The 25612-nt window shown below is 39.6% G+C and overlaps 1 protein-coding gene across 3 annotated transcripts in view; it reads left to right on the forward strand.

Annotated features, from left to right (window-relative positions):
* The first annotated feature begins 5552 nt into the window (after positions 1-5552).
* Positions 5553-25612, forward strand: part of LRP11 (LDL receptor related protein 11) — a 95489-nt gene continuing 75429 nt past the window's right edge. For 2 of the 3 annotated variants that reach the window (XM_020986598.2, XM_020986599.2), the window contains exon 1: positions 5553-6892. In XM_020986598.2, coding sequence (XP_020842257.1) covers positions 6181-6892 — 712 coding nt within the window. In that variant the 5' untranslated portion in view covers positions 5553-6180. The remainder of the gene's footprint in view (positions 6893-25612) is intronic. The other variant, XM_020986597.2, reaches the window with a different exon arrangement.

A 25612-nucleotide genomic window follows, 5' to 3' on the forward strand; every position in this document is an offset into this window, starting at 1 on the left:
AGGTGGCACCTTGAGAGATACGGCAAATGCCTAATCCAGGTATGATAGACAACATTATCAAAGAATGGAAGGAAGAGAAGAAACAATATGAATCACCTACTACATGACAGGCATTAGATTATATGCTTCATAAACATTATTCATTTTATTCTCATAAAAACCCTAGAATATAGATGCTATTATTACCCACATTTTGCATTTGAGGAAACTGAGGAAGATAGAGATTAAGTGACTTGCCCTGGTTCATACAACCACTAGTTTAGTAGACACTTACTAAGTGTCTTAGACCAGATTTAAACTCAGGACTTCCTGACTCCAAAACTTAGTGCCCTATCCACTGTGCCACCTAACTAGTAGCTAGGTATAAAGATGGGAGAGGGCAGGATTAGAAAGGGAGAAAGAGAGTAGTCTAGTTTGCTTAAATATAGAGTACTTGAAGAGAGCAGCATGAGGTAAAGCTAAAAAGAGGGGTTAAAGTCAAATCATATAAGGCTTTGAATGCCATAACCTAGAGTTTATACTTTATCTGATAGGCAATGGAAAGACAACGAAAGATATGTGATAACGTTTATTAATTAAAAATAATTCTCAGGCAGTGATGTGAAGGATGTGCTGGAAAGAAGACTAGACTGAACCTAACGGGAACTGGCTTAACACTGCTACATTAAGATGAATTTGGAGGCTTTTACAGTAGTCTAGGGTAAAGGGATGAGGAATTGGGCTGGAATGACCACAGAGAAAGGCAAAAGGTAGAGATGGACTCAAGAGGTACTACGGAGAAAAAAATGACAGTCTTTGGTAATTCATTGGCTCTGTAAGGTAGGGAAAAGGAAGATTCAAAGAGAAACTCTGAGGTTTCAACCCAAAGTGAATGGGAAGTTCATGATAAAGTATACGGAAGGTCTGGTTGTACAAGTAGCTGGGGTAGATGACTGGTCCAGTTTTTAAAGTGTTCGTGTCAAAATTCATTTTAAGGTTGGTTCTTCCATGTTTTGCATTTCTCAGATTCACATGAGCTTTCAAATCACCCTCATGCCTTCTAAAAGAGAGTTTAGCTTTGCTGGGAAGCTAGTTTTAGGATGAAGTCCTGTGTGAGTTCAGGTTAGGGATTTCAAGGAACAGAAAGAAAACCTCATAGCTAGTCGATCTAAATACAAAATTGAATTCAAACTACATGGATGTACTCATATGATCAACCAAGCTGTGCATTCCGTTTCACTGATATCCACTGGGTCTTCATCTTTGCCTGACACAGAGAAATGAAAATATATACTTAAATTTTCCCAGAAGTTCAGCTCATCCACACAATAACCCAATGATCAGATGGCCTGAAGTTGCTAAGAGTTGTAAGTGTTGTGTCAAATTATACAAAGTAATCTTTGAAGAGTTATGAGTCGGTCAGATAAAGTTAAAAACAGTGAGTAGAATGGAAGATCTTCACTTATTCATAAGTTGCACTTCTCAAGATAAAGTTTTTAAATCTTTTTAAATTAATAATTTAAATAAATTTAAATAACAAAATAATTAAATAATATTTTAAATAATTTAAATAAATGCTAAATTTTAGTTAGAGGTTAGTATAAATAAAGATGTAATTTTTTTCCCATCCAAGTTTACAGATACCTCCACCCTGAAATCTATCCACAGATCCCTTAGGAGTCTGTGGACCACAGGTTAAAAGCCTCTGTTCTGCAGGATGCTCTCAGAAAAACCTGGGAAGACTTACAAGAACTAATGGCAAAGTGAAATGAGCAGAACCAGGAGAACATTGTATACAGTGACAGCAATATTGTATGATGATCAACTGTGAATGACTTAGCCACTCTCCGTAATACAATTATCCAAGACAGTTCTGAAGGACTTATGATGAAAAATGCTATCCATCTCCAGAGAAAGAACTGATATACTCTGAATGCAAATCGAAGCACAATTGTTCTTTATTTTTCTTGGGGTTTTTTGTCTGTCTTTTCTTTCACAACAGGACTAACATGAAAATGTTTTGCATGACTGCACATGTGGAAACTATATCAAGTTACTTACATTCTCAGTGGGGGAGGAGGGAAGAGAAGAAGGAGGGAAAGAATTTGGAATTTAAAAATTTTTTTAAATGAATGTTAAAAATTGTTTTTACATGTAATTGAGGAAAAAATAAAACATTAAATTTGTGGCCATGAGCTCTGTAATGACTATACTATATGCAAGAATTTCTCTTCTTCACAGAGGAGCAGGACAATGGAGTTACACAACAACCAGCCAATGAGAAGGATTTCTGAAGCTCAGAGCTAGCTGCTCGACGTATCAGTGATCCTTTTTGAATGAACTCTAGGTGAACTTGGAGATGGCTGCAGAGGCCAAATCAGCCTTGAACAGCAGCTGCAGACTCAGGACTTTCCAAACACCTGACTCCTTGGCTTATCATATCTACAGATTTCTCCCTTAACCCCCCCTCTCCTCCTCTGAAAGCCTCTAGAAACTATATTATCTCACTCCTTTTCTTCTCACCTTTAGAAGAGAGGATCTTCTCTCTCCTACAAGCCTTTTCTCAGACAATAAACACATTTCATTGGTGTATTGGACTCTGTTTCGCTTCAGGTCCCTTCATGGCTCACATGGGTCATATTGTTAACAATTTTTCAAATCCCTAAAATAGAAATAAATAAATGAAAGCCTTTGCTCTGACTTTCCATCTGCACACCCTTCTTGCTCTAAAGAGGCCTGTTCTAACCAGCTGGTTGTAAGTCCTATATCTCTTAACTTTTAGCATATGGTGTTCCAGCTTCTTTGTTATTTATGAATTTTTGTAGAAAAATATTGTGCAATTCAAATTGGCATTTTTTGATAGGTGATATGAGAGGCAGTCAACCTTCCCATGCAGAACAACATACTTGTACCTGCTTTCACCTTTCAGCTCAAACCACTGACCAGGAATAATCACACAACCATCTCAGCAACCACCTAATTGCTCACATTTTTTTCCATCCTGGCCACGATTAAATCAAGAGACTTTGTCAAATCTCTTATTGAGATTTTCTTATCTATGGCATTCCACTGATTTAACAGTCTAGTAATCTTATCCCTACCCACATGTGACCTTCTAGGTCCTTGAGTTCAGCCTTTTGACTGAGTCCAAGTTTTAACAGAACAAATCCTTTATCAAGGGGATTTGTTCTGTGAAGTTTGCATTCAAAGGGCCTCAACAGGGCTTGGAAGGGAAAACATGCATATCTCCTACCCATTTATGTGAAAGTATTTTCTTCCTCACCTCTCTCCCTTCAATGAATATGGTGACTGCAGAAGGGCTCAAGTTAATCTGTTTGGAAGTAGGCACCAAGCTAGTGTATTTGTCTTTGAGAGGCCTGAGAGCCAGAGTATGGCAAATACAGAAACGTGAATGGAGAAACAGTAGTTCAGGTTAGAGTTTGGGAGCCTCGGCAGTGTATTAAGGTGTGGCTTAACCAGTGAGAATGAGAAGAGATGGACTTGATTAGGCACTTACTATATACAAGGCAGGACTGCTGGGTGATGCAGTGGATAGTGAACTAGGCTTGGAATCAGGAAGACATCTTCATGAGTTGAAACTCAGCCTCAGATATACTTACTAGTTGTGTGACCCTGGGCAAGTCACTTAATCCTATTTGTCTCAGTTCCTCATCCCTCAAATGAGCTAGAGAAGGAAATGGCAAACCACTCCAATATCTTTGCCAAGAAAACCCCAAAATGGTCAGACCCGACTAAAATGACAAAATAACAACAAAAAAAAACATACTAGGCATACTAGGGATAGTTTCAAACAGACTATTGGCAAAGACATCACTGTGTGCACAAAGGCCTCCTTACTAGTCCCCCATCCCCATCCTCTGGACTTGGCACATACAGGACAGACTGAGCAATGATGATACATGGAAAGATCAGGTTCAGTCTAGTACAATTTGTCTGATTCATGGACAGCTTAGAGATTCTATTTCAGAAAGAGATTGCCCAGGAAGAGTACTGGGCAGCCTAACTGTTATCAAAGAGCATTGATTAAGCATGTCAACCTAAATAGAGGATGCTAGTGACATAGCACAGAGCTCTAACTTCACTCTTGTCCTGTTCAATATTTCTATCAGTGACTTGAATTAAGACAGAGGAAGAATGGTTATCAAGCATGTGAATGACAAAAAAAACTTGGAAGGATAACTAATATACTGGATAACAAAATTAGGATCCCAAAAGTGTCCCCAAAACCAAGCAGAATGCATTTTTCCCTATTAAATTTCAAATTCAGCAATTAAGTTGAAACAAATCAACTATTATAGGATAGGGAGACTTAGATTAATAGGAGTTCCATGAAAAAAAAATTAGTTCATCAAGGGAATCATCAATCAACAACGCGATAATTATTTTTTAAGCATAATCTTGGCTTACTAGGTGACAGTGTGATAGAGCATTGGACCTGCAGTCAGGATAGACTTGAATTCAAATCCAGCCTCAGACACTTACTAGATATGGGACCCTAGACAAGTCACTTCATCTCTCTACCTCAATTTTCTCATCTGCAAAATAGGGATACTATCACCTACCTCCTAGCGCTGCTGTGCAGATCAAATGAGATATTTGTAAAGTTTATACAAGTGCTATAAGGCCACATTAATATTTAATTGATGAATTTGTTTCAGTAGTGTCCAACTCTTCATGACCCCATTTGGGGTGGGGCTTTTTTGTTTGCTTGTTTGGGGAGGTTTGGTTTTTTTTTTTTGGTGAAAATACTAGAGTGGTTTGCCATTTCCTTCTCCAGCTCATTTTACCTATGAGGAAACTTAAGCGATTACCTAGAGTCCCATATCTAGTGTCTGAGGCCAAATTTGAATTCAGGTCTATGCTGACTCCAGGTCCAATGCTCTATCACACTGTGTCACCCAGTAAACTAAGATTACATTTTTTAAAAATTTAAATTTGAATTTTAAAAAATTTTTAAAAAATTTTTTAAATTGCATTTTTAAAAAAAATTATATCACCTTGTTGAGTGATGATTCACACAGCTAGTAAGTGTATAGGGCAGAATTTGAACTCAAGTACTCCTGACTCCAGTCATATGTTCATATATACATGAAAGAAATATATATACTCACATGTTTGAAATATATATACTCATATGAAACAAATATTCATACTCATACATCTGAAACAAATATTCATACTCATACATATGAAACAAATATACATACTCATACATATGAAATATATATATTTCAAAGGATCAATTCACAAATAATTTAGTCAGAACTTGAGTTCTATCTACTCCCGCCCTCCCCACTTTTCACAGATGAAGAATCTAAGGTCCAGTGAGCTGCCCAAGGTCACCATAGAAAGAAAGAAGCTGTGTCGGGATATGAACCCAGGATTTCTGCCGTTAAATTCAGTGCTCTTTCCATTATGCCAAGGTGCCACCACAGAGTGCTTATATTCTGGGAGACCTAGATTATTAATAAAGCTTCAGTGAATCTTAATCACAGATTTCGCTCCACCCCTTGCCCTTGACCTGAAAACGCTTCTGGTTCCGAAAGGCCGTGCACATTCCGTTAGCAGGGTTGGGAAGATCTTCACCCCAGTGTCCACCTCCCTTTAAACGAATCGAGGTAGACTGGGGCGGCGAACAGAGAGGGAAAGGAGAGGGGGGTGAGGGAGGAGCCTCCAGGGGCGGTGAGCCAGCTGTTCAGTGTCTCCTGGCACAGTACTGAGTCTGTTGGCGGCAAACAGCACTAAGACCTATCTCCCGGGCGGGCAGGTGCAGAGAGGGAGGGGAGAACGCCAGTGAAGCCGCGTCAGGCGCGTGGGTGTGCGCCCAGGAAGAGGCGAGGTTTGGGAATCACAACATCAACAACAGCCCCCCAAAAAGGAGTCGTGCGGCCGCCGGCCAGGCCATGCTGCCTCGGGCGGCTGCTCCACGGGCCGGGGAGGCGGCTTGGGCCGCGGTGCAGCAAAGCCCATCAGGCGGAGTACACTGAACCTGGGACGGACTGCTGGAGCGAAAAGGACTCTGGAGAGCAAGGGGGACAGCACTTCGTTTGCATCCTTCCTGCCTTCCTTTCCCTTCTTCATCGTCTCCATCCTCCTTTGCTCCTCCTAGGTTCTGTCCCGAGCGACCCGGGCGGCTTCGCACGCAGCCTCGGTGCTCCGTCTATCGCCGGGCCTGCAGCCATGGCCTGGGCTCCCCCGGGCAGCAGGACGCGGGGCCAGCAGGTGCAGCGGCTGGGGCTGCCTTTGCTATTCGGCATGTGGCTGCTGGGCCAGGCAGCTGGCGGACAGCGCTCGGCGCCGCTGGCCGAGCTGCGCTCGTCCATCTCGGGCGTGGAGGAGCTGCTGGAAGAGTTCCGCAAGCAGCTGCAGCAGGAGCCGCCAGCGCGGGAGCCGGACGACAGCTACGACAGCCGCGAGCGGCCCCAGCACCATGCTGGGGCGGAAGCCGGCTGCCCTGGCGGCGGCTACACGGTCAAGCCCGACTCCATCATCCGCACCAAAGACTCGCTCGGCGCCGGGGCCACCTTCCTAACGGCTCCCGCCGCAGTACGGGACTGGCACCAATGCGTGGCGGCGTGCTGCGCCGAGCCCCTCTGCACCGTGGCGGTGGTGGAGCTGCCCCAGCCCCAGGCCGCCGGCGACCTGAACTGCTACCTTTTCAACTGCACCTACCGCGGCCGCAACGTCTGTAAATTCTCGCTGCACCGGGGCTATAACAGCTACAGCCTGAGCCCGGCCACCGAGAGCCACCGCAACACCACTCCCCGCTTCGGAGGGCCCCCGGGAAGCGGTAGAGGCAGGCAGGCTGCTCCCCTGGGGTCCCGGAAAAAGCCGCTGCAAAGCTCGACTTCAGCTGCCGAAGCTGCCGCCGCAGCCTCCTCTCCACCCCAGGGTAAGAGTTATCTCTGCAAAGAGCCTGTGGAATTCTTTTCCCTTTCCCCTTCCTGTTCCCGGGCTATCAGTTCTCTGTTACCGGTGGGGAGGACGGTTTGATAGTTTTCCACTACCCTCCTTATCTGTGTCGTCCTTTCACTTCCTTTAACCCGGAGTCTCTCTTACCTCACTGGCTCTCAAACCAAGTAGAGGTTTGAACGGCCGTGGGACACATAGCCAGCTCAGAAAGTGAGTGTGAGGGAGAGAGGGAGAGGGAGAGAGAGTTTTGCTTTGTTTTCTAGTTTTCTGTTTGTTTTCCAACTAGACTCCCTCTAAGTGAATAAATAGTTGGCTATTCAGGGTGAAGTTCGGGGACTTTCCATCATTACTGTGGTTTCAGTGAAATCCTGAGTATGGACTAGCAAATAGCAAACCATAACTACCGAATGGTCCTGGATTTTGTTGAAAAACCCCGGAGAGTTCAGAGAATTAAATGAAATGAGGTTTTTAAATGAAGCAGAAAAAAGTCAGGTTTTAAAAACACATCCACGATCCTGTTTTTTTAGTGAATGGTGCCTGTGTATTAGATAGGACTGGGGGTGGAATTGTTGCAACTGCAAATGTAGGTGAGCTGCTTTACGTGATTACAGCTGCTTTTCATAATCTCCATTGCCTTTTTAAAATATGGCTCTCGTGATTCCACCTGAAATTGTTTCCAGCAGGGAAGGAAAACGTGTACCTCATTTTGGTAATGGCCTACCAGCTGTTATTCTTTTGTTGAAGTAAGAGGACGGTACTTCAGTAAATAACAGTAACAGAAATCGCAAGTCAGGGGTTTTTTTTAATGCCTTTAAAATTACAACTAATTCTGTGGGTTTATCTCATGCACACTTTAGCATTCTCCCTTTAGCTATGAATAAGCATTAAGACCCATACATGCCTGTCTTGGAAGAAAAAAACGTTAGGAAGGGAACAAACCCATGATTGCACTTTTACAAAAATATGTCGAGTGTGAATGTGTTGAATCATATTCTCTTCCTGTTGGACCTCGAATCACAAAACAGAAGGCAACCCAGAAGACCCTACTGAGAAGGGAAATGAAGGTAGGGGGAAAAAATCACTTTCTTAGCTTAAGATTTGAGTTTCACACCAACCTTGAAAATTTAAGGAGAATAAGGAACTGTATCTTAACAATTTCAGGGAATCATAGGTCTGGAGGTACAAGGGACCCAAGAGGCCATTTAGTTCATCCTCCTCTTTTCAAGTTGAAGAAACTGAAGCCCAAAGGCAGGTTTTTATACCCTAGTGCCGCTGTTCATTTCACTTTTTGTTGTTAAGCTGTTGTTTTTCAGTTTTGTCCAATTCTCTGTGACTCCATTTGAGGTTTTCTTGGCAGAGAACCCAGCTCATTTTACAGATGAGGAAACTGAGGCAAGTAGGGTTAAGTGACATGCTCAGGGTGACACAGCTAGTAAGTGTCTGAGGCCAGACTTGAACTCAGGAAGATGAGTCTTCCTGACTGTCCACTGTGCCACCTACCTGCCCCCCATTTCACATTGCTATCTCATTGCTGGAAGACCCATTGAGAGGTCACCTAGCCCATTGCTCTGACTTTGGATATACTACATGTAAAACTTTTCTTTGAAGATAATCTTCATTTCTGAAAAAATGTTATTCTATAACTTCCCTCTTTTATATCATGTTTTGCATTATCTATTTCGTTATATTCTTTTCTCATGTAACAGTTAGTGAATAGTCTCACCTACTTTTAAGACCTATTCTCATACTTCTTATCTGTAGTCTAGTTCCATTTCAATCATCAAATGTATAGTGAGCTCTCACAGGCCTTAGCTTTGTTTTATAATCCATTATATTCTTTTTTTTTACTCTTATGAATAATTTCAAAGTTTTTTGTTGGGTTTTTTTTTTTTAGTTTTGGCTTTTAGAATTGTGCAATCAAGGGGCAGCTAGGTGGCACACTGAATAGAGCATCAGCTGAAGTCAGGAGGACCTGAGTTCAAATCCGACCTCTGACCAAAAACTTGACACTTACTAGCTGTGTGACCCTGAGTAAGTCACTTAACCCCAATTGCCTAAAAGCAAAAAAAAAAAATAGAATTGTGCAATCAAAGGTTTAAGCCTACTACTAGCCATGGTTCCAATGTTATATGCCCATTTTTGCATCTTACTGTCATTCTTGCTTTTTCTTAACTGCACAATTGATAGGTAATTTGTCAAACATCTTTCTCAGCAGCCAACTTGAAATTACTGAAGCACCAGTCTGACCATGTCACTCCCCCACTCAAGTAACTTCAGTGACTCACTCTTACCAAGAGGGTATAAAATGCAAACTCCTCTGTTTGGCATTTAAAGCCCTTCACCATATGGTTCCAGCCTACTGTTCCACATTTCTTACACATTACTCTCCTTCCTGAGCTGTGAGTTCCAGCCCAGTGACCTGCTTGCTGTTCCCTGTATATGACATTCCATATCTTTTCTCTGCACTTTTATATAAGCTTTCCCCTCATGCCTGGAATATACGGCCTTCTCATCTCTGCTTCCCAGAATCCCTTATGTAAATATGTCATCAAGAGATTTATCTCTTACATTCTGCACAATAACTACATGTAAGTCCCTTAACCCTCTCTGAGTCTGATCCCTGTTTATGACGCTCTTTCTCTTTTCTTTGCACTTTTATATAAGCTTTCCCTCATGCCTAGAAGGCATGGCCTTCTCATTTCTGCTTCATAGAAGCCCTACCTTTCTTTAAGGTCAGCTCATGTGCCACCTCCTAAAGGAAGCTTGTTTTGAGTCCCTCTTACCCACCCAGTTGCTAATACCCTTCCCTTACAAATATGTAAACTTGATTCCTAAAGTTCTAAATGTATGAGTCTACTTCTATTTAATCTTTTTTTTTTGGTAGAGCAGTTGGGGTTAAGTGACTTGCCCAGGGTCACACAGCTAGAAAGTGTCACGTGTCTGGTATGAAGCCGGATTTGAACTCAGGCCCTCCTGACTCCAGGCCCAGTGCTCTATCCACTGTGCCACCTAGCTTTCCCTCTTCCATTTAATCTTAAAAAAATGTTTGATCCATTAATGACCTGCTAGTCTAATTTTCTGTCATCATGGTAATTGCCACTAGGCTCTTTGCTTCAGCAGCTTTGCTTAATTGCCCCCAAGGTTTAGTATACCAAGACTATAATAATCTCCTACCAAAAGGTCACTTTTCTTTTTCTAATAGAGATTCACTCTAACTTTCTTTCTTTCTTCCTTTCTCTTCCTTCCTTCTCTTCTTTCTTTTTTTCTAAACCATGGAGTTAGTATATTTATCTTTAATGTACAAAATCATTGAATATTAGAGCAGGAAGGAATCTTTAGATCACCTAAGCCCACTTTCTCATTTTCCATAGTAATAACTTGAAGCCAAGAAAGGTTAAGGCTACTTGCCCAAGGCCACACAGTTAGTGGCAGAATGGGGGCTAGAATCCAAATCTCCAGGCTCCTAGTCCATTATGGTATTACACACTAAATTGCCTGTCTTGCCTGAGCCTTCCATCCCTCCTAAATAATCTGTATACATCCAGTCGAAGAATATCATCACATCTCAATTAGATCAAATTCAGTTGAGCTGTCATCTTCCATAGCACATGCAGACTAGCTTACAAACACTTGACTTTATCTGTAAGGGCTGATATAGCCCCCATTCAGAATGTCTGAGGAAGGAGTAACCAGAAAGGTATCAATTCTCCTGTAGATGTACAGATATACAGGAGTACCTTCCAGGGAAGGTTGTAATGAAATAACCAAACATGATTTTCTGAGACAAAGCTTAAGGATATAGAACTAGAAGCCAACAAGTCTGGAATTTTGAAGATATAAATAATCCCTTTCAATTCTTTGCATATAACTTGCCCCCCCAACTACTCTTTATTATATCTGTGATCTCAATTCTGAGGAGGAGATTATGAAGGGGAGGGATTTTTTTCTTGGGAGAGTGTGTAGATACCTCAGGTAAAACTTTTTTTTTTTCTGAAAAGGAATAATATTGACTCCATGGGAACCCAGTCTTGGGCATATAAAAAGCATGAGAAATTTTAAGGGATGGGATTGACTTTATAGAACTAAAGAGTCCATGAGAAGGATCAGTGAAAGTGAAGGGTATATACATAATATATACATTTTCACTGAAGTTGGGAGTAAGCTACTCCTGTAAGCTGTTAACACTTTGCTAAAAGGTTTTTTTATCAGTCTCTTTTTAGTTTGTTGTTTCAACCCCTGTACACAGTGGAAATAACACTGGATCTGAAGTCAGAGAATCTGGATTCAAATTCCAGCTGTCATTTATTATCTATGTGATCATAAGGCAAGACATCAAACCTGTTTGGGCTTCTCTTCATCTGTAAAATGAGTAGGTTGAAGAGAAAGAGCTTCTAAGGTCCCCATTAGCTCCAAATCTGTGATCCCATGATCCTGCCTTATAATAAGGAAGGTCAGAATTTAGGGGTCTAAATTTACATGTCTCCTCCAACACATATTGGCTTCTTCACAATCCTGAGCAAATCACTTAACAAGTCTGTATCCACTACTATAAGTTGCAGAGTGGACTCTGATTTGCATTGGCAGAAGAAGCTTCCTTCTGAGGAACTCCCTACTCTAATGAAATCACAAGTTGTATTTTTTTTAAGTTTCCTGGTAATAACTAGTTTAAAAGCCTAAGAAAGTGGTCTTCCATGTTTACTTCCAAGACACCTGGATAGCCAAGAAGTTGGAAACTCTTCATTCCCACTTTGTCTCTTTCATCTGGGAGACGTAGGTAAAAGGAACACAAGATCAGAAAAGGAAGAGTGATAATTGTTAGTAAAGCAGGAGCAAAAAAGGCAAGGCATGCAATACACAGAAAGTGGAACTACAGAGAGTAGACTGATTGGGAAGCGTTTTAGGGATAAAATATAAATGAGGTAAAGAGGTTTTATGGGTTATTCCCATTCAACAGAGAAACTAGCCTGTTTGATTTCAACCCTCTTTGCAAGCAAAATGGTGGGGGAATGTATTGCAAGGGTGCCTTCTTCCAACCTGGAATGTGTCTTTCCACAGAAACAATATGCTAAAATGTCATCACTAGTAAATTAGTTTTAATGGACCTTGGTGAGCCAGCCTGGAAACTAAGCCACCATTTAACAACACATTTGAACCAGAACCCAATTTTCCTATAAAAATCATCTGTTGATGTTCAGTGAGTGCCATCAGGCTATTGTATCTCTATTCCTCCTTGGGCTTTATTTCATAACCTGTATTAATAACTAATTATTGAATCAGAACCAAGATTCTTCCCCTTTTCTACTTCCTCATCCAGAAATCAACCAGTATGGGAACTCTCAAAGACTTACCCAGGCTAAAGATCTAATCAAAAACAGTAAAAGAAATTCTAAGTTTATATGAATGGATTTCTGTTCATTGTGTTTACTCAGATATATCTGGGAAAATACGGATTTTCTTTTTTGTCAGACAGGTGATATGAAAAGTGCTGCCTCTTTGACCAAGACTTGGGTGATCCAAGTCATGTACCTCAAGACCCTCATGGAGATATAGCTCAGCCCCTCCTTGTAATATTCATTCTCTCATTACTTATTGACCAGAGTTGGTTGCTACCCTCAGGAACACCCACTCTTCCAAGAGTGAGCCCACCATCATGAGGGGTCTTTGGCATTCAAAAGTGCTATTCATTTTATTAGTAGATATGCTAGCCTTATTAATAAAGTGATTACATTACCCAGAAACTCTTTCTCGAACTTTTCAAACATCACACCTTTATCAAGATTTCTTTTTACTTCTTCCTGGAAGCTTTCCCCTTTCAATAACTTTGTGCACCATTCTTCTCTAATTCGTCCCACCCCCGCCCCACTCACCCTATTTTAAAACTAGTTACCTTTATCTTTTATTTAATAGAGAGAAAAGAATGGAACCAGATGAATGAACAACCTTGAAAGCTGTGAGCTGATATTATTACATACTTAAAAAGAAAAGCCAGCTGTACATAACAGAGACCTGAAGGTTCATGTTTCGTGTTTTTCTGTTCTTCCATGTATACACAAATGCCCGTTCTATTTGGTGTTTGTTAAATTCAGAATTTTAAAAATCAATAAAATAGAAACTAGTTAGCCTCTTGTTAAAAACATTCTTTTCTGATCAGATGAATTTCATCCCTATTAAGCAGTCCCTCCTTCCAGAGACCTGAGGACACAGGTGAAATCAGTTTTTGATACCTGTTCTTTTCTCTAGTGCCAGGGGTTCTTTACCTTTTTATGTTATAGATCTGCTTGGCAGTCTGGTGAAGCCTATGGACCCCTTCTCAGCCTGATTTTAAGTGCATAAGATGAAATTCAGAGAGTTGCAAAGTAAACCAGTTCTCAAAATTTTTAAGTTCATGGTCACATGAGGCAACTAGCTGACACAGTGGATAGAGTAGCAGCCCTGGAGTTAGGAGGACCTAAATTCAAATCCAGCCTCAGACACTTAGCAGCTGTGTGACGCTGGCACAAGTCACTTAATCCCAATTGCCTCAAAAAAAAAGTTCATGGACATCCTAAAATTTATCCATGACCCTTTTGGGGGTTGGTAGATGGCAGGTTAAGAAGACCTCCTCTATGGTCCTATGGCCCCATTTCATCTTCTCAGCATTTGATATGGCTCTGTTATCTGTGCCTGCCTGAATAAGTAACATAGGACAAAAACCTTTTTTGCTCCTCATTAAACTGTATTCGTAATAGATATGTTGTAGATATGTCAAGTAATAGCTATTTAATATATTTGTCACATAACATTCTAGTTGTGTTTTTATTTATTTACTTATGTGTTATTGACACAGTGGATTCCTTATCCTCTGGATATTTATTATTGTACGTGCCAATCATTTATAACCACAGATGTTCTAAACTTTGTATCTATCTCATTGCATAGCATAATGCTGTGAACATAGGAGGTGTTAATGGTTTTTTTTTTAATTGAATCAATGATACAGAGATACACCGTGTTCCTGGATATAAAGATCTAGAAAGAAGTGTACAGTTATCCCTTCCACATCACAGGAACCACTTTCTTCCCCTACATCTGGAAAATCTGCATAAAAATGTTTAGCTCTCCCTTCTTACCAGAGGAGTCTGAATTATTATGGTATTAAAAGATAAAATATGTTGATGTTATACTACATTATATGTAGATTTTATGCATTTCTGAGTTTCTAAACTTTTTTGGTGTCATCTGTTGGCCTTCATGTATCGTCTGTGGATTCTGCAAAACTCCCAAAAAATTCCCATTTAATTTCTTATGCCAATCTGCAATGTATTGAAAACTCAGTGGGGAAAGTTGCAATGTGAAGAAGGTATATCTGTATTTTTTTTAGTTTAGATTTGATTAATATATGCCTTCCTAAAGCATAGTTCTGACCATGTCACTCCCAGCTCAGAAACCTTTAATGGCTTCTTGTTTCCCCTAAGATAAAATAGAAAGACTTCACCTTGGCATTTAAACTCTTTCACAATCTGGCTCCAGCCTACCTTCTCAGGCTTATTTTGCATAAATCCTTTTTGTATATGCTACTTTTCAGCCAAATTGGCCTACTTGCTATTCCTAGAACTCAGCATTCCACCTCCCTACTCCACACCTTGTCATTGGCCTTACCTCATTCCTGGAATGCATTTTCTCTTCATCTTCCATTCTTAGAATCTTATGTTTCCTTCCATTCTCAGGTAATGGGATACCTCTTCAGGGGAGCATTTCCAGACTCCCTTCCTCACCCTCAAATTGTTAGTGTTCTCTACCTATTTGAATGACCTAGTGTTTATTTATCTCTTTACTTGTTGCATCCCCCAGAAGAATGTGAGCCCCTTGAGAGCAGGAACTGATTTATGGTTGTAGTGATTGTTTATTTACATCCCCAGAGCCCAGCACAAGTCCTGCACATTAGGTACTCATAAAGTATATGTTCCAATTTATTAAGCTGGCCATGTTAACATAATGGGAAAAGATTAATAAATAAGGAGCAGCTAGGTGGCACAGTGGATGGAGCACTGACCCTGGAGTCAGGAGGACCTGAGTTCAAATCCTGTCTCAGACCAGACACTTCACACTTACTAGCTGTGTGACCCTGGGCAAGTCACTTAATCCCAACTGCCTCAAAAAAAAAAGATTAACAAATAAATATAAATGAAAACATACCAGAGGGGAAAAGACCAAAACTGATGTATGGTTGAGCAGGCTAAAAGGAAAGGGAGTGAGGGAAGCATGTCAAAGAAATTAAAATAATTTCCTTGGACAAAAAGAAATTCTAGGGTAGCATGTTTTCCAAATCATTTTGTCCACATGATGTTTCTGACCTTAAAATATATTAATGGAACTATAAATGCTATCCCTGGGAGTGTAGGAACATAGAATTTTATCTCAGGATAAAAGGGAGTTGGGGTCATTTTGGAGCAAAACAGAAGAAATCAAGCCTATTTTATGATTGTTGTCTGCCTAATTTAATATTTAACATTTTAGAAGGTAGGGGAAATATCATTAGCATTGACATTTGGTTCTCATGCAATGCCTCCACCTCTACCATCAACAGAGTTCCTGGTGCAGCATAGGAAATAGCATAGGTAACCGAAAATTTAAAGAATTCTTGAAATATGATTAGTTAGAAGTTTTAAGAATAACAAAATTCTCCTTATGTGTAAAATATCTTTAGTGTTCCATTAGTAGGAAAAGTACTGGTAGGATTAAATGAATAATCAATTATTTATTTTCCTTAAGCATACCAAATTAAAGAGGTCATTAAGAGGCATCAATTAAAATTGTCTTGAAGCTGTAAGTAATGCCCTTTTCACAATAAGAGTTTCTAATTTTCTTGAAAAACTAAAGAGGTGAATGAAAACATGATTTTTGTTTAGGAAGCAAAAGCTTGTCTTCTTTTTTTCATCTTTTTCTTCCCATAGCTGACTCTTCCTTTGACACAGTGTCCACTGTGGTTTTGCAATTTTGTAACCCACCAAAAGCACATTTTACAAATACTTTCAATAAAACATTTAAAGTGACAGTGGTTTATAGCATATCTCAAAAATATTGTCTTTAACCAGAATAATTATAATTTATCACTCATAACTTACCTCAGTTTCAACAACTATTTATTTTTAATGAGAATATATTAGAAAAACAAACATTCAGCTCCATTAAACTGCAGTAATATAAAATATAAATTGAATGATATTTTTCCTGTTCAACAGCCAGGTTAAATGCCTATGCCGTAAATCAATTGATCTTCCCCTAGATCTCCCTGGTAATATTCCTTCATTTTAAGCTGAATGTTGAAATGTCATTCTTGTTCTGAGTAGGAAGGTTCTGAGTCTTTTTAAATGATGCTCTGTCATGTATTCTACCTAAATGTGAACTAAGGAGCACACCTGCCTTCCTTAACTCAATAATCAGAGGATGTAAATGAACGAATAGATCAACAAACATTTATTAAATGTCTACCTGCCAGTTCCTGTGGCTACAAATACAAAGAATAATAAAGCTAACAGTTAGCATTTATGTAGCATTTTAAGGTTTGCAAAGTGATTTATAAATATTATTTCATTTTATCCTCACAACAGCCCTGAGAGGTAGATGCTATGAATAGCCCCATTTTATAGATGGAAAAACTGGGACTGAGAGCAAATGAAAGAATACTTATGTCCAAGAAGCTTACATTCTATTGCATGTCATTTAAAGAACCACAGAACCAGAGAATTTCAGATTTGGAGGAACCTCAGAAGTTATCTATTCCAACCTGCTCCTGAACGATACTCCTATCTACAACATAAATGAAAAGCAGTCATCTACTCTTCACCTGAAGACTTACTAAGAATGGGAACACACTGTTTCTCAAGCTAACCAATTACATTTTGGAAAGCTCTTGTTGTTTTTCTTCCAAGCTCTGGCCAGCCATTCTCCCCACACACACACACACACAGACACACCAGTCTTCCTTTCCTTTCCCATGCTAACGTGTTCAATTCCTGCAGCGCTTTAGAACAGACTGTATTCAGCCTTAAGGGTGGAGAAAGCCAGGTAGACTGGATTTTCCCCCAGGGCAAGAATTTGTTTTTGGTTTATCTCGATTCAAAATTGCTGACTCTAATGGTACTGAACATTCCTAAATCATAGAATGTCAGACCTAGAATTGTCCTTAGAGCTAATCTAATCCCCTTAGAGCTAATAATCCCCTTATTTCAACTTTATTGGTTTTTAGCTTTTAGGAAGAGTATATCTGGCTATTTGCAGATAGCATGTGTAGCTACAAATGGGGATATTTCTCTGTATGGGATATAATACAATAAAAGGAAAAGAATCATCATTTTCTTGGATAATAGTATGACTCAGAAAAGAACAAGTTATATCTAAATGCTTCTTGTGTAAAATATACTGAGTCATACTTTCAGACAGTAGTTATTTAATAAATGAATAATAATAATTGAGATCCTTTCAGAAAAGTGGTCTCCCAGAAGCAGAGCCATACCTGGGAATTCCAGCACCTGGTACAAATTCAGGGAGGGGAGGTAACAAATACTTTGGGACACTCCCCCACTGTTATCGATCTCACATGTCCACATGATGTGAGTCTCCAGGCTAGAATATGGGCAATCTATGACATTATCTAACTACCATATAGTCAAGCTGGTAGGAGAGCACAGGACCAGAAGTGCTGATGACAGGAGCCTTGAGGAGTGGTTCAGAGGGGAGGAAGAAGCACGGCAGTCCTCGGATTAGGTGGTAATGAGGGAAGCCTGTCCTCTCCCTCAGTGCCTCACAGTTGTCCCTTGGCTCAACACTGCCCCAAATGACTATGCAACTAGAAAGCCCATGTCCCCACACCATTGTGAGCAGCCCAAGGGCAAATCCCCACTTACCCTGGACTGCTCTGCCTGGAATAAAGCTTTCTTCTGATACTAATAGTGTTAAAAAATAATGTTAAATTTTCTCACAAAACAGAATAATTTGCCTGAGAAGGCAATTTTGATTAAACATTATAGTTTATTAATTTTGAAAATCTGACTAGTTTTTTTCCTTCAGATCACATATAGTACCAACAAAAACCTCATTGTACTCAAATAGATCTGAGATCAATATAGTTATTGCCTCCACCAATCCAATCCAGCCTGTGTGACTCTTGTCTGTGTCTTCCCCTAAGTTTTCCACCTAACTTAGAAGAGGTCTTCCTAGCTTTCTTCCAACATTGTGAGGATACTAGTTGTGGTAAGTTGAAAATAGAGTTAGTTAGGCTGTAGTGCAAATATAGCACAGCTAGAGTTCATAAGGAGCTCCCCCCACACACACACAGGTAGATGATCTTGGGTATGGATATGGGTTACTGGGTGAACAACCATCCAAGAAGTAGTCGTCTCCCAAAGAGCAGAAAATCAGCCTTCCAGTCCTGTCAGAACCTCTAGCTCCTTTTAGGTTGCCTTTACTGGGAAGCTGTGCTCGCTCTCTGTCCCTGTGAACCATTTCCTATCTCAGTAAATCAACCGTTTATCTACATACTCAGACTCCAACCATTTCATTGCATCAAATCAGACTCATGCCTAGAACACCAGGAGTTCTCAAGCTGTCCATTTATCATCTCTCACTGTCATCACATGACCAGTCAGTCCATTTTACTTATACACTGTGTGGATGACAAGTTTTTCTCCCTTTCTCCTTCATAATTCCTTGTTTATAATGTGTCATAGTGTTTTCACACCCACTAGCCTTTGGAGACTAAAGTGTTCCATGACTTGTAGCCATGTAATGCCAATGGAGTTTTGTTGTTAGAAAGATTGAACTTTGTTTCAGGGAGAATTTTGAGTTTATTAAGGGAACTTCATAATTTTCCAAAAACAATTGATCCCACTTGCTCTTATTCAATTCTGGGCATATTTGTAGACTGTCCAAGATATTTCTACTAATGAGCACTATAGATTATCTATCTAATTTTATATCATGGAATTAAAATGAATGATAAATATTTTCACTTGGTTTTTACTATGTGATTAATTCAGACCACACTCTTTTGAGTAGTTATGGATCTCATCCCAAAAAATTGGCAATGTTTTAGGTCTTGGTACAGTTGGCCCCAAAACAGGAGTAAAATGGAAGACTTCAATCCATTGGGAATCCCTCTTTGACTTGGCCTTCGATCTGGATCTCATCCACGTAGGTGGCAAACACTTCAGCAAGCATACATTTCCCAGTTCTGTATACTTTACTTGGTATTAGTGATTATAGGGTCATTGAATAAGGTTATATCTTGCCAGGAATCTTGTACAATTTTGGCATATAAATGGGAGAAAGCATTTTGGAGGATAGATTTAGAGCAGTATTTGCAAATGAGATAATATTCATAAAGCACTTATCATGCCTGGCACATAGTAGGCCCTGAATAAGCGTTTGTTCCTTCCCCTCTACAGAATAAATTTGGTTATAGTCAATAGTAAGCACAGCATTCTTTATGTCAATTTTGTGATGGTAAAGAATGATCACCTGTGGAATGTTGTCTGCAAAGCCTGCCTGTTCCCTTCTAATACCTTTACTAAGAATAGCTTCAGGGGCAGCTAAGTAGCTCAGTGGATAGAGTGTAAGGAGAGGCTTGAGGAAAGAAGAGAAAGTTTAGAACAGTTATTGTGGGGAGTGGGATAGAGAATTAATTATAGAACAAACAAAGGATAGCCTTGCTGTCTTCAGAGCTCTGTAGAGATTAGATAACAGTGAAACAGTGAATGGGGTTGTGTAATTTCCTCCAGCTCCATGCAGCAAGCACTGGTTTTGGTTTGTTTGTTCATTGCTGATAAAATAGCATTTGATTTGGTAGAGTAAAATAATCTTAGATATTTTCCTTCAAAAAAGATGCTTCCCATGAAAACATTAAGATTGCTTGATAAGGGGTACCTAGGTAGCAGAATGAATAGAGCACTGGCCCTGGAGTCAGGAGGACCTGATTCAAAATTCAACCTCAGACACTTGATAATTACTAACTGGGCAAGTCACTTAACCCCCATTGCCTTGCCCCCCCCAAAAAATAGCTTTAGTGCATGTATTATTATTCTCAAAGAAATTTTATGTAGATGAGAAAGCAGGCATATATAAGTTAATTGATTTTCTCTTGGTCACATTTTTTTGGTTATGATAATATCTTAGATTTTTTTCCCCATATCTCTAGTATCTTCTTCAGACGGTTTGAAACTTGGTCCCTCAGGGCCTCACAATTATTTTACTTGCAGCACAGACCTCCTCTAAATAGACTGGATCTATTCAAGCTGTTTTTTCCATCTTTGTTCTCTTTATGACATTCCTAACCAAACCAAGCTATAATGTTACACTACAATTGTGGTTATTCCATAGTCTTTGCTAATGAAACGGGTTCGTTATAAGAATCTCCATACTTTTCTATGTTTCATCTGTTGTCCTCTTTCCAGTTTCATCCTTAGATGCCTTCAGGTTTATTTTACTAAGTTGGGTCTCCTGCCAAACTTTCTTTGAACATATTTTTCCTTTGATAGATTCTATTTTATTTGACAATTCTATTCGTTATCTTCTACCTTCATTTTCTAGAATAATTAACAAACATATTCACATTCTTATGGGTTGTTAAACATATAAGGATTTGTGGCAACTAAGGCAAGTGTTTGGTGACTAAGGAACTTTTTAGGCTATTTTGGTTCTCTCATCATGGAATTTGATTTACACTGACTAAACTGCTTATATGAAGTTAATGTAATTAATGTCAATGTCTTTTCTTCTATCCAGATTCTATATCTTGGCACCAAAAACTTATTTCTATAGGTTTGACTAGATTGTTTTGATTACATGCCATGTCTTTTTAAATGTTATTCTTTCTTCTGGCTTTATATAAGTTTTGATCTTTTCTCTAACAAGTTGGAGTTTTACTATATATAGACAGCTAAGTAAAGAACTTCAGCTGCACACAGGATGATCACACCTTTGATAAAGAAAGATTGCCCACAAGTGTTCTACTTCCATGATCAAGAATTATGAAATTCCTTTATCTGACCACAGCTCAAATTTCATTTCTCTTTATTAACTCTGTCTAAACATATTCTTCAACTTCACCCAATCTCCAATGTTTCCATTCCCCAGTACTATCTGAGGCCATCACCCTGATGTTAGCATTATATTCTTTCCTTCTTAATTATGACCCCAGAATTAACCAGTTCAATATTACACTGTCCTCTACTCCTGATTCTCTTGTCCTAGTGTTTCTCTCGCAGCTTGCTAAACTCTAACCCTGAATTAGTCCCACCATCTGCTTCCTCTACTACTACTCACATACTAAATGGTGCTGAAGAAAGTCATACAACGGTGCTGAATGGGCCCACTACAAATTCATGTTCTCTAATCACAACTAGGCCCTCATTACAATAAAGTAATTCTTTTACTCCTCCCTAATTGGTTTTTCATCCTGTTCTACACAGCAGCTTTTTTAAATCTTTTCTTCTCTTCTCAAGCTTCCATACCCAGCAGAAGACCTTGTTTCATACATTACTAAGAAAATAAAGGTCATTTACCTTAAACATCCTCTTCTCTCCTACTCTGTATCACAAAATTCCATGCCATCCTCTCGCATTCTTTACTTAAACCCCTGATTAAGAGATATCCCTTCTCCTCACCAAGACCAAGCCCATTATTTGTATCCTTGATCCTTTCTTTCCTGTCTCTTCCAACACATTACCCTCACTATCATACGCTCTCTCTAATCTTCAGTGTCTCACTGCCTGCTGACTTGTTCCCCAATGATTACACACATACCTAGGTCTTCCCCATCTTTAAATGACCCTTGATGCTACCCATCATTTGAAGCTCTCATCCTATGTGCTAATTCCTTTGCGTAGCCAGAAAAAACTATTTATACTCTTTGCTGCTCTTTCCTCACTTATCACTCATCTTTTTTAACCCTTAGCAATCTATATCCTAACCTTATTACTCATCAGAAACTTCTCTCTCCAAAGTTACCGGTGATCTCTTAATTACCAAATCCAATGGCTTCTTCTCAATCCTCACCCTACTTGACCTCCCTGCAACATTAAACACCATTGACTGTCCTCTGCACAATATTCTCTTCTTTCTGGGTTTTCCCGATGCTACTTTCTCTTGGTTGTCCTATCACTCCTCAGACTCCTTTGCTGATTAATCATCCCTATCTCACTCCCTAACTGCCCAGGTTCTGAGCTAAACTTTGAAGAAGGCTAGGGATTCTTTTTTTTTTTTTTGCTTAGGCAATCAGGGTTAAGTGACTTGCTCAGGGTCACACAGCTAGTAAGTGTTAAGTGTCTGAGGCTGGATTTGAACTCAGGTCCTCCTGACTTCAAGGCCAGAACTCTATTCACTGCACCACCTATCTGCCCCAAGGCTAGGGATTCTTTAAGGCAAGGGGGAGGCAATAGTGAATTCTAGCTATGTACATTACAGGTATGTGCAGAGACATAAAGAGGGGAGCTGGGATGTCAGGTGGGCCAGTTTGCTTGGATATGGTGTAAATGTAGAAAGTAACGGGGAAGTTAATAAGAAAAAGGTATGAGAAGGGAGACTAGTGACATGATCAGACTAGTGGATGGGGAATGGATTAGAGCAGGGAAAGGCTGGATGTAGGGAGGCTAATTAGGAGGCTACTTCAGGTGTTTAAGCAAAATGTGATGAAGGTTTAAAATAGAATGATGACTGTGTGTGTAGAGTGAAGGAGTCAAAAGCAAAATAGATTTTGTAGGTCCTAGGTTCAATCCCCACCATCTCTTTCAAAAAGGCAGCATGATGCTGTGAGAAAGCAATGGATTTTGGAGTCAGAGAGCCTAGTTCAAATCTCATCTTTGTCACAAATTGCCAATATGACCCTTGGTAAGTCACTTAATCTCTCTGTGTCTCAGCTCTTCATCTGTAAAATGAAGGCCCTGAACTAATTGGCCTCTATGGTCTCTTCCAATTCTAAATCTAAAATCCTATGAACCTGTTATAAACAAGACATGGCAACTGATTGGATATATGAGGGGTATGGGATAGAGCAGCTAGGTGGTGCAGTGGACAGAGATGGGCCTGGAGTCAGGAAGACGCATCTTCACGAGGGCAAATCTAGCCTCAGACGCTTACTAGCTGCGTGACCCTAAGTAAGCCACTTAATCCTGTTTGCCTCAGTTTCCTCATTTGTAAAATGAACTGGAGAAGGAAATGGCAAACCGCTACAGTATCTTTGCCAAGAAAACTCCAAGTGGGGTCATAGAGAGTCAGATACAACTGAACAACAAACATAAGGGGTAAAGAAGAGATGAGGTTTACTCTGAAACCAAGAGTGACTAGAAAGATAGTTGTACCTCAGCCAGAAACAGAGATATTAAGACCAAAATAACAATACTTTCTATTTGTACCATGTTTTTACATACAATGTGCAAAAAACAGGTTATAAGTTGTTTTATTTAAACAAAACAAGCTTATATGTTCTATTTTCTGGAAATTTGCAAAATGAGAAATTTGGAGTCAGAGGGACAGAGTTCAAATCCCACTTCTGTGTGTATTGCCTTAGGCAAGTGATTTTTAACTTCTCCGTGCCTCAGATTTTGAATCTATAAAATGATGGAATTAAACTAAATGACCTCTAACATCTCTTCCATCTCTAAATATATGATCCTTTGATCTATAACAATAAACAATTATTTTAATGAAACAAGTGTATTATAATATATCTTAAATTATTTGTTATAATCTTAAAATCTGAAGTTTTTAAACAAAAGCCAAATAAATCACTTCAAGCCAAAAAGAGAAGATTTAAAATATTGAAGCTTGCAGCTAACTCAGAATTCTTCTTCCTCCTCCTCATTATTTATATCCTAGAAAAGGATGTGATTTCCTAGCTTACAGATTATTTTTAGAATGATTTTTTTCTAAAGAACAAAACATTCTTTCTATATCTGTGAAGGGCAGCTCTTATTCTTAAATTTAAACATCATCTCAATAAAGTGACACCTTGGTCACCCAAAACACCAAGGAAAATATGGGAGTGAAGTATTCTAGGTAAGTAAGGTAGCCAGACAAACTCCCTGCCCCATAAACAGGCTATATTGAACATGGTGGGAGCTCCTTGAGAAGAGGGACTAGACCCACTTTTTCAGTTCACGTCTCTATGCTGTAGCACAGTGATTGGCACGTAGTGCATGCTCAAGACATGCCTTTTCATTCATTCATGATTTCAAGGGCAGAGCAGGTGTTGGGTAGGAATGTTTTAAGGAGCAACCCTATAAACTTGAAGCATTATGTAAATGTGAGGTTGTTGTTATTTAATAGGGTAGACAGGTAGAACAATATGTTGCTGCAGATGTATCTTAGTATCTGAGAGCTTTCAGGGAAGTAGCTTGTAAGTAAAAAGACCTGGTTTCTAGTCCTAGCCCTGTAATAAATTAGCTTACAACCTTGAGAAAGTTACTTAACCTCTTTAGCCTCAGCTTCCACTTTTGTAAAAATGAGTTGAGTTTGATATTTTAAAGTGCCATCTCAGTCAAAAATTATGTAATTCTCTTTGTCCTCTATAGTGCCTGGCACAGAATTCAATTAAAGCTTGTTGAATAAAGGTAGAGATGTATTATTTTGGGCAATGAGCATATATCTTTATCTAGTCAGGAAAGACTTTGTCTAAATCATGAACTTCCAACCTGTAGTGTACCCCAAGACCCCCGTGGGTGTGAGAAGCTTGTCAGGGAGTATAGGGAAAACTTGGGAAATAGCTATATTATCCTACTAGCATGAATCTCTATTTCTTATGTGCATACTCATAGTAAATGCTAGAATTTATTTCCCTTCATATTGAATATAGAATATAAGAATGTGAGACATTTATCTAGGGAAAGGAAAAGTTAGAAGACCCTTGTCTAAGTACTAATCTTTGAAGGAGGGGGAAAGACCATGTTCTAAGCAAGGAAATAGCCTGGGTAATGGCTTATTGGTAGATTAAACATTAATTTAAGAAGTTGATATTTGCACACCCTGAATATAGAGACAGAGTAACAGGTCTAGCAGAGTATTTATCAAAGAGAAGGGGCCTGATAAATCTTTGTTGATTTCCCACTCTTCTCCACCCTAGAATACAAAGACAAAAAAAAGTCAGCATTGGGGGGGGGGCAGTTAGGTGATGCAGTGGATCAAGCACTGGGCCCTGAAGTCAGGAGGACCTGAGTTCAAATCCGGCCGCAGACCGAACACTTGAGACTTACTAACTGTGTGACCCTGGGCAAATCACTTAACCCCAATTGCCTAAAACTTAAAAAAAATTTTAAAAGTCAGTATTCTAAAGGAGTTTACGTTCTTTTGGGGCAAGTGGGTGGCATAGTAGATAGAGCAATGGGCCTGGAATTAGGAAGATCTGGAGTCAAAAGGTCAAATCCAAACTCACATATTTACTGGCTATGTGACCCTGGGTAAGTCAACCTCTTTCAGCCTCAGTTTCCTAAACTGTAAAATAGGGATAATAATAGCATGTACATCCCAGGGTTGTTATAAGAATCGTATGAGGAACTATTTGTAAAGCACTCAGCCTAGTGCCTGGCATATAGTAGCAATCTAAAAAATGCTTGTGTCCTTCCCTGCTTTCTCCAGACAACATATAAATATATACAGAATAAATACAACAGAAGGTTGTTGTTGTTCAGTTGTGTCCGACTCTTTCTTACCCTGTTTGGGGTTTTCTAGG

This window comes from Phascolarctos cinereus, unplaced genomic scaffold (assembly GCF_003287225.1).
Source record: "Phascolarctos cinereus isolate Bilbo 61053 unplaced genomic scaffold, phaCin_HiC Scaffold_5;HRSCAF=322, whole genome shotgun sequence".
In the NCBI taxonomy this organism is placed as follows: Eukaryota; Metazoa; Chordata; class Mammalia; order Diprotodontia; family Phascolarctidae; genus Phascolarctos; species Phascolarctos cinereus.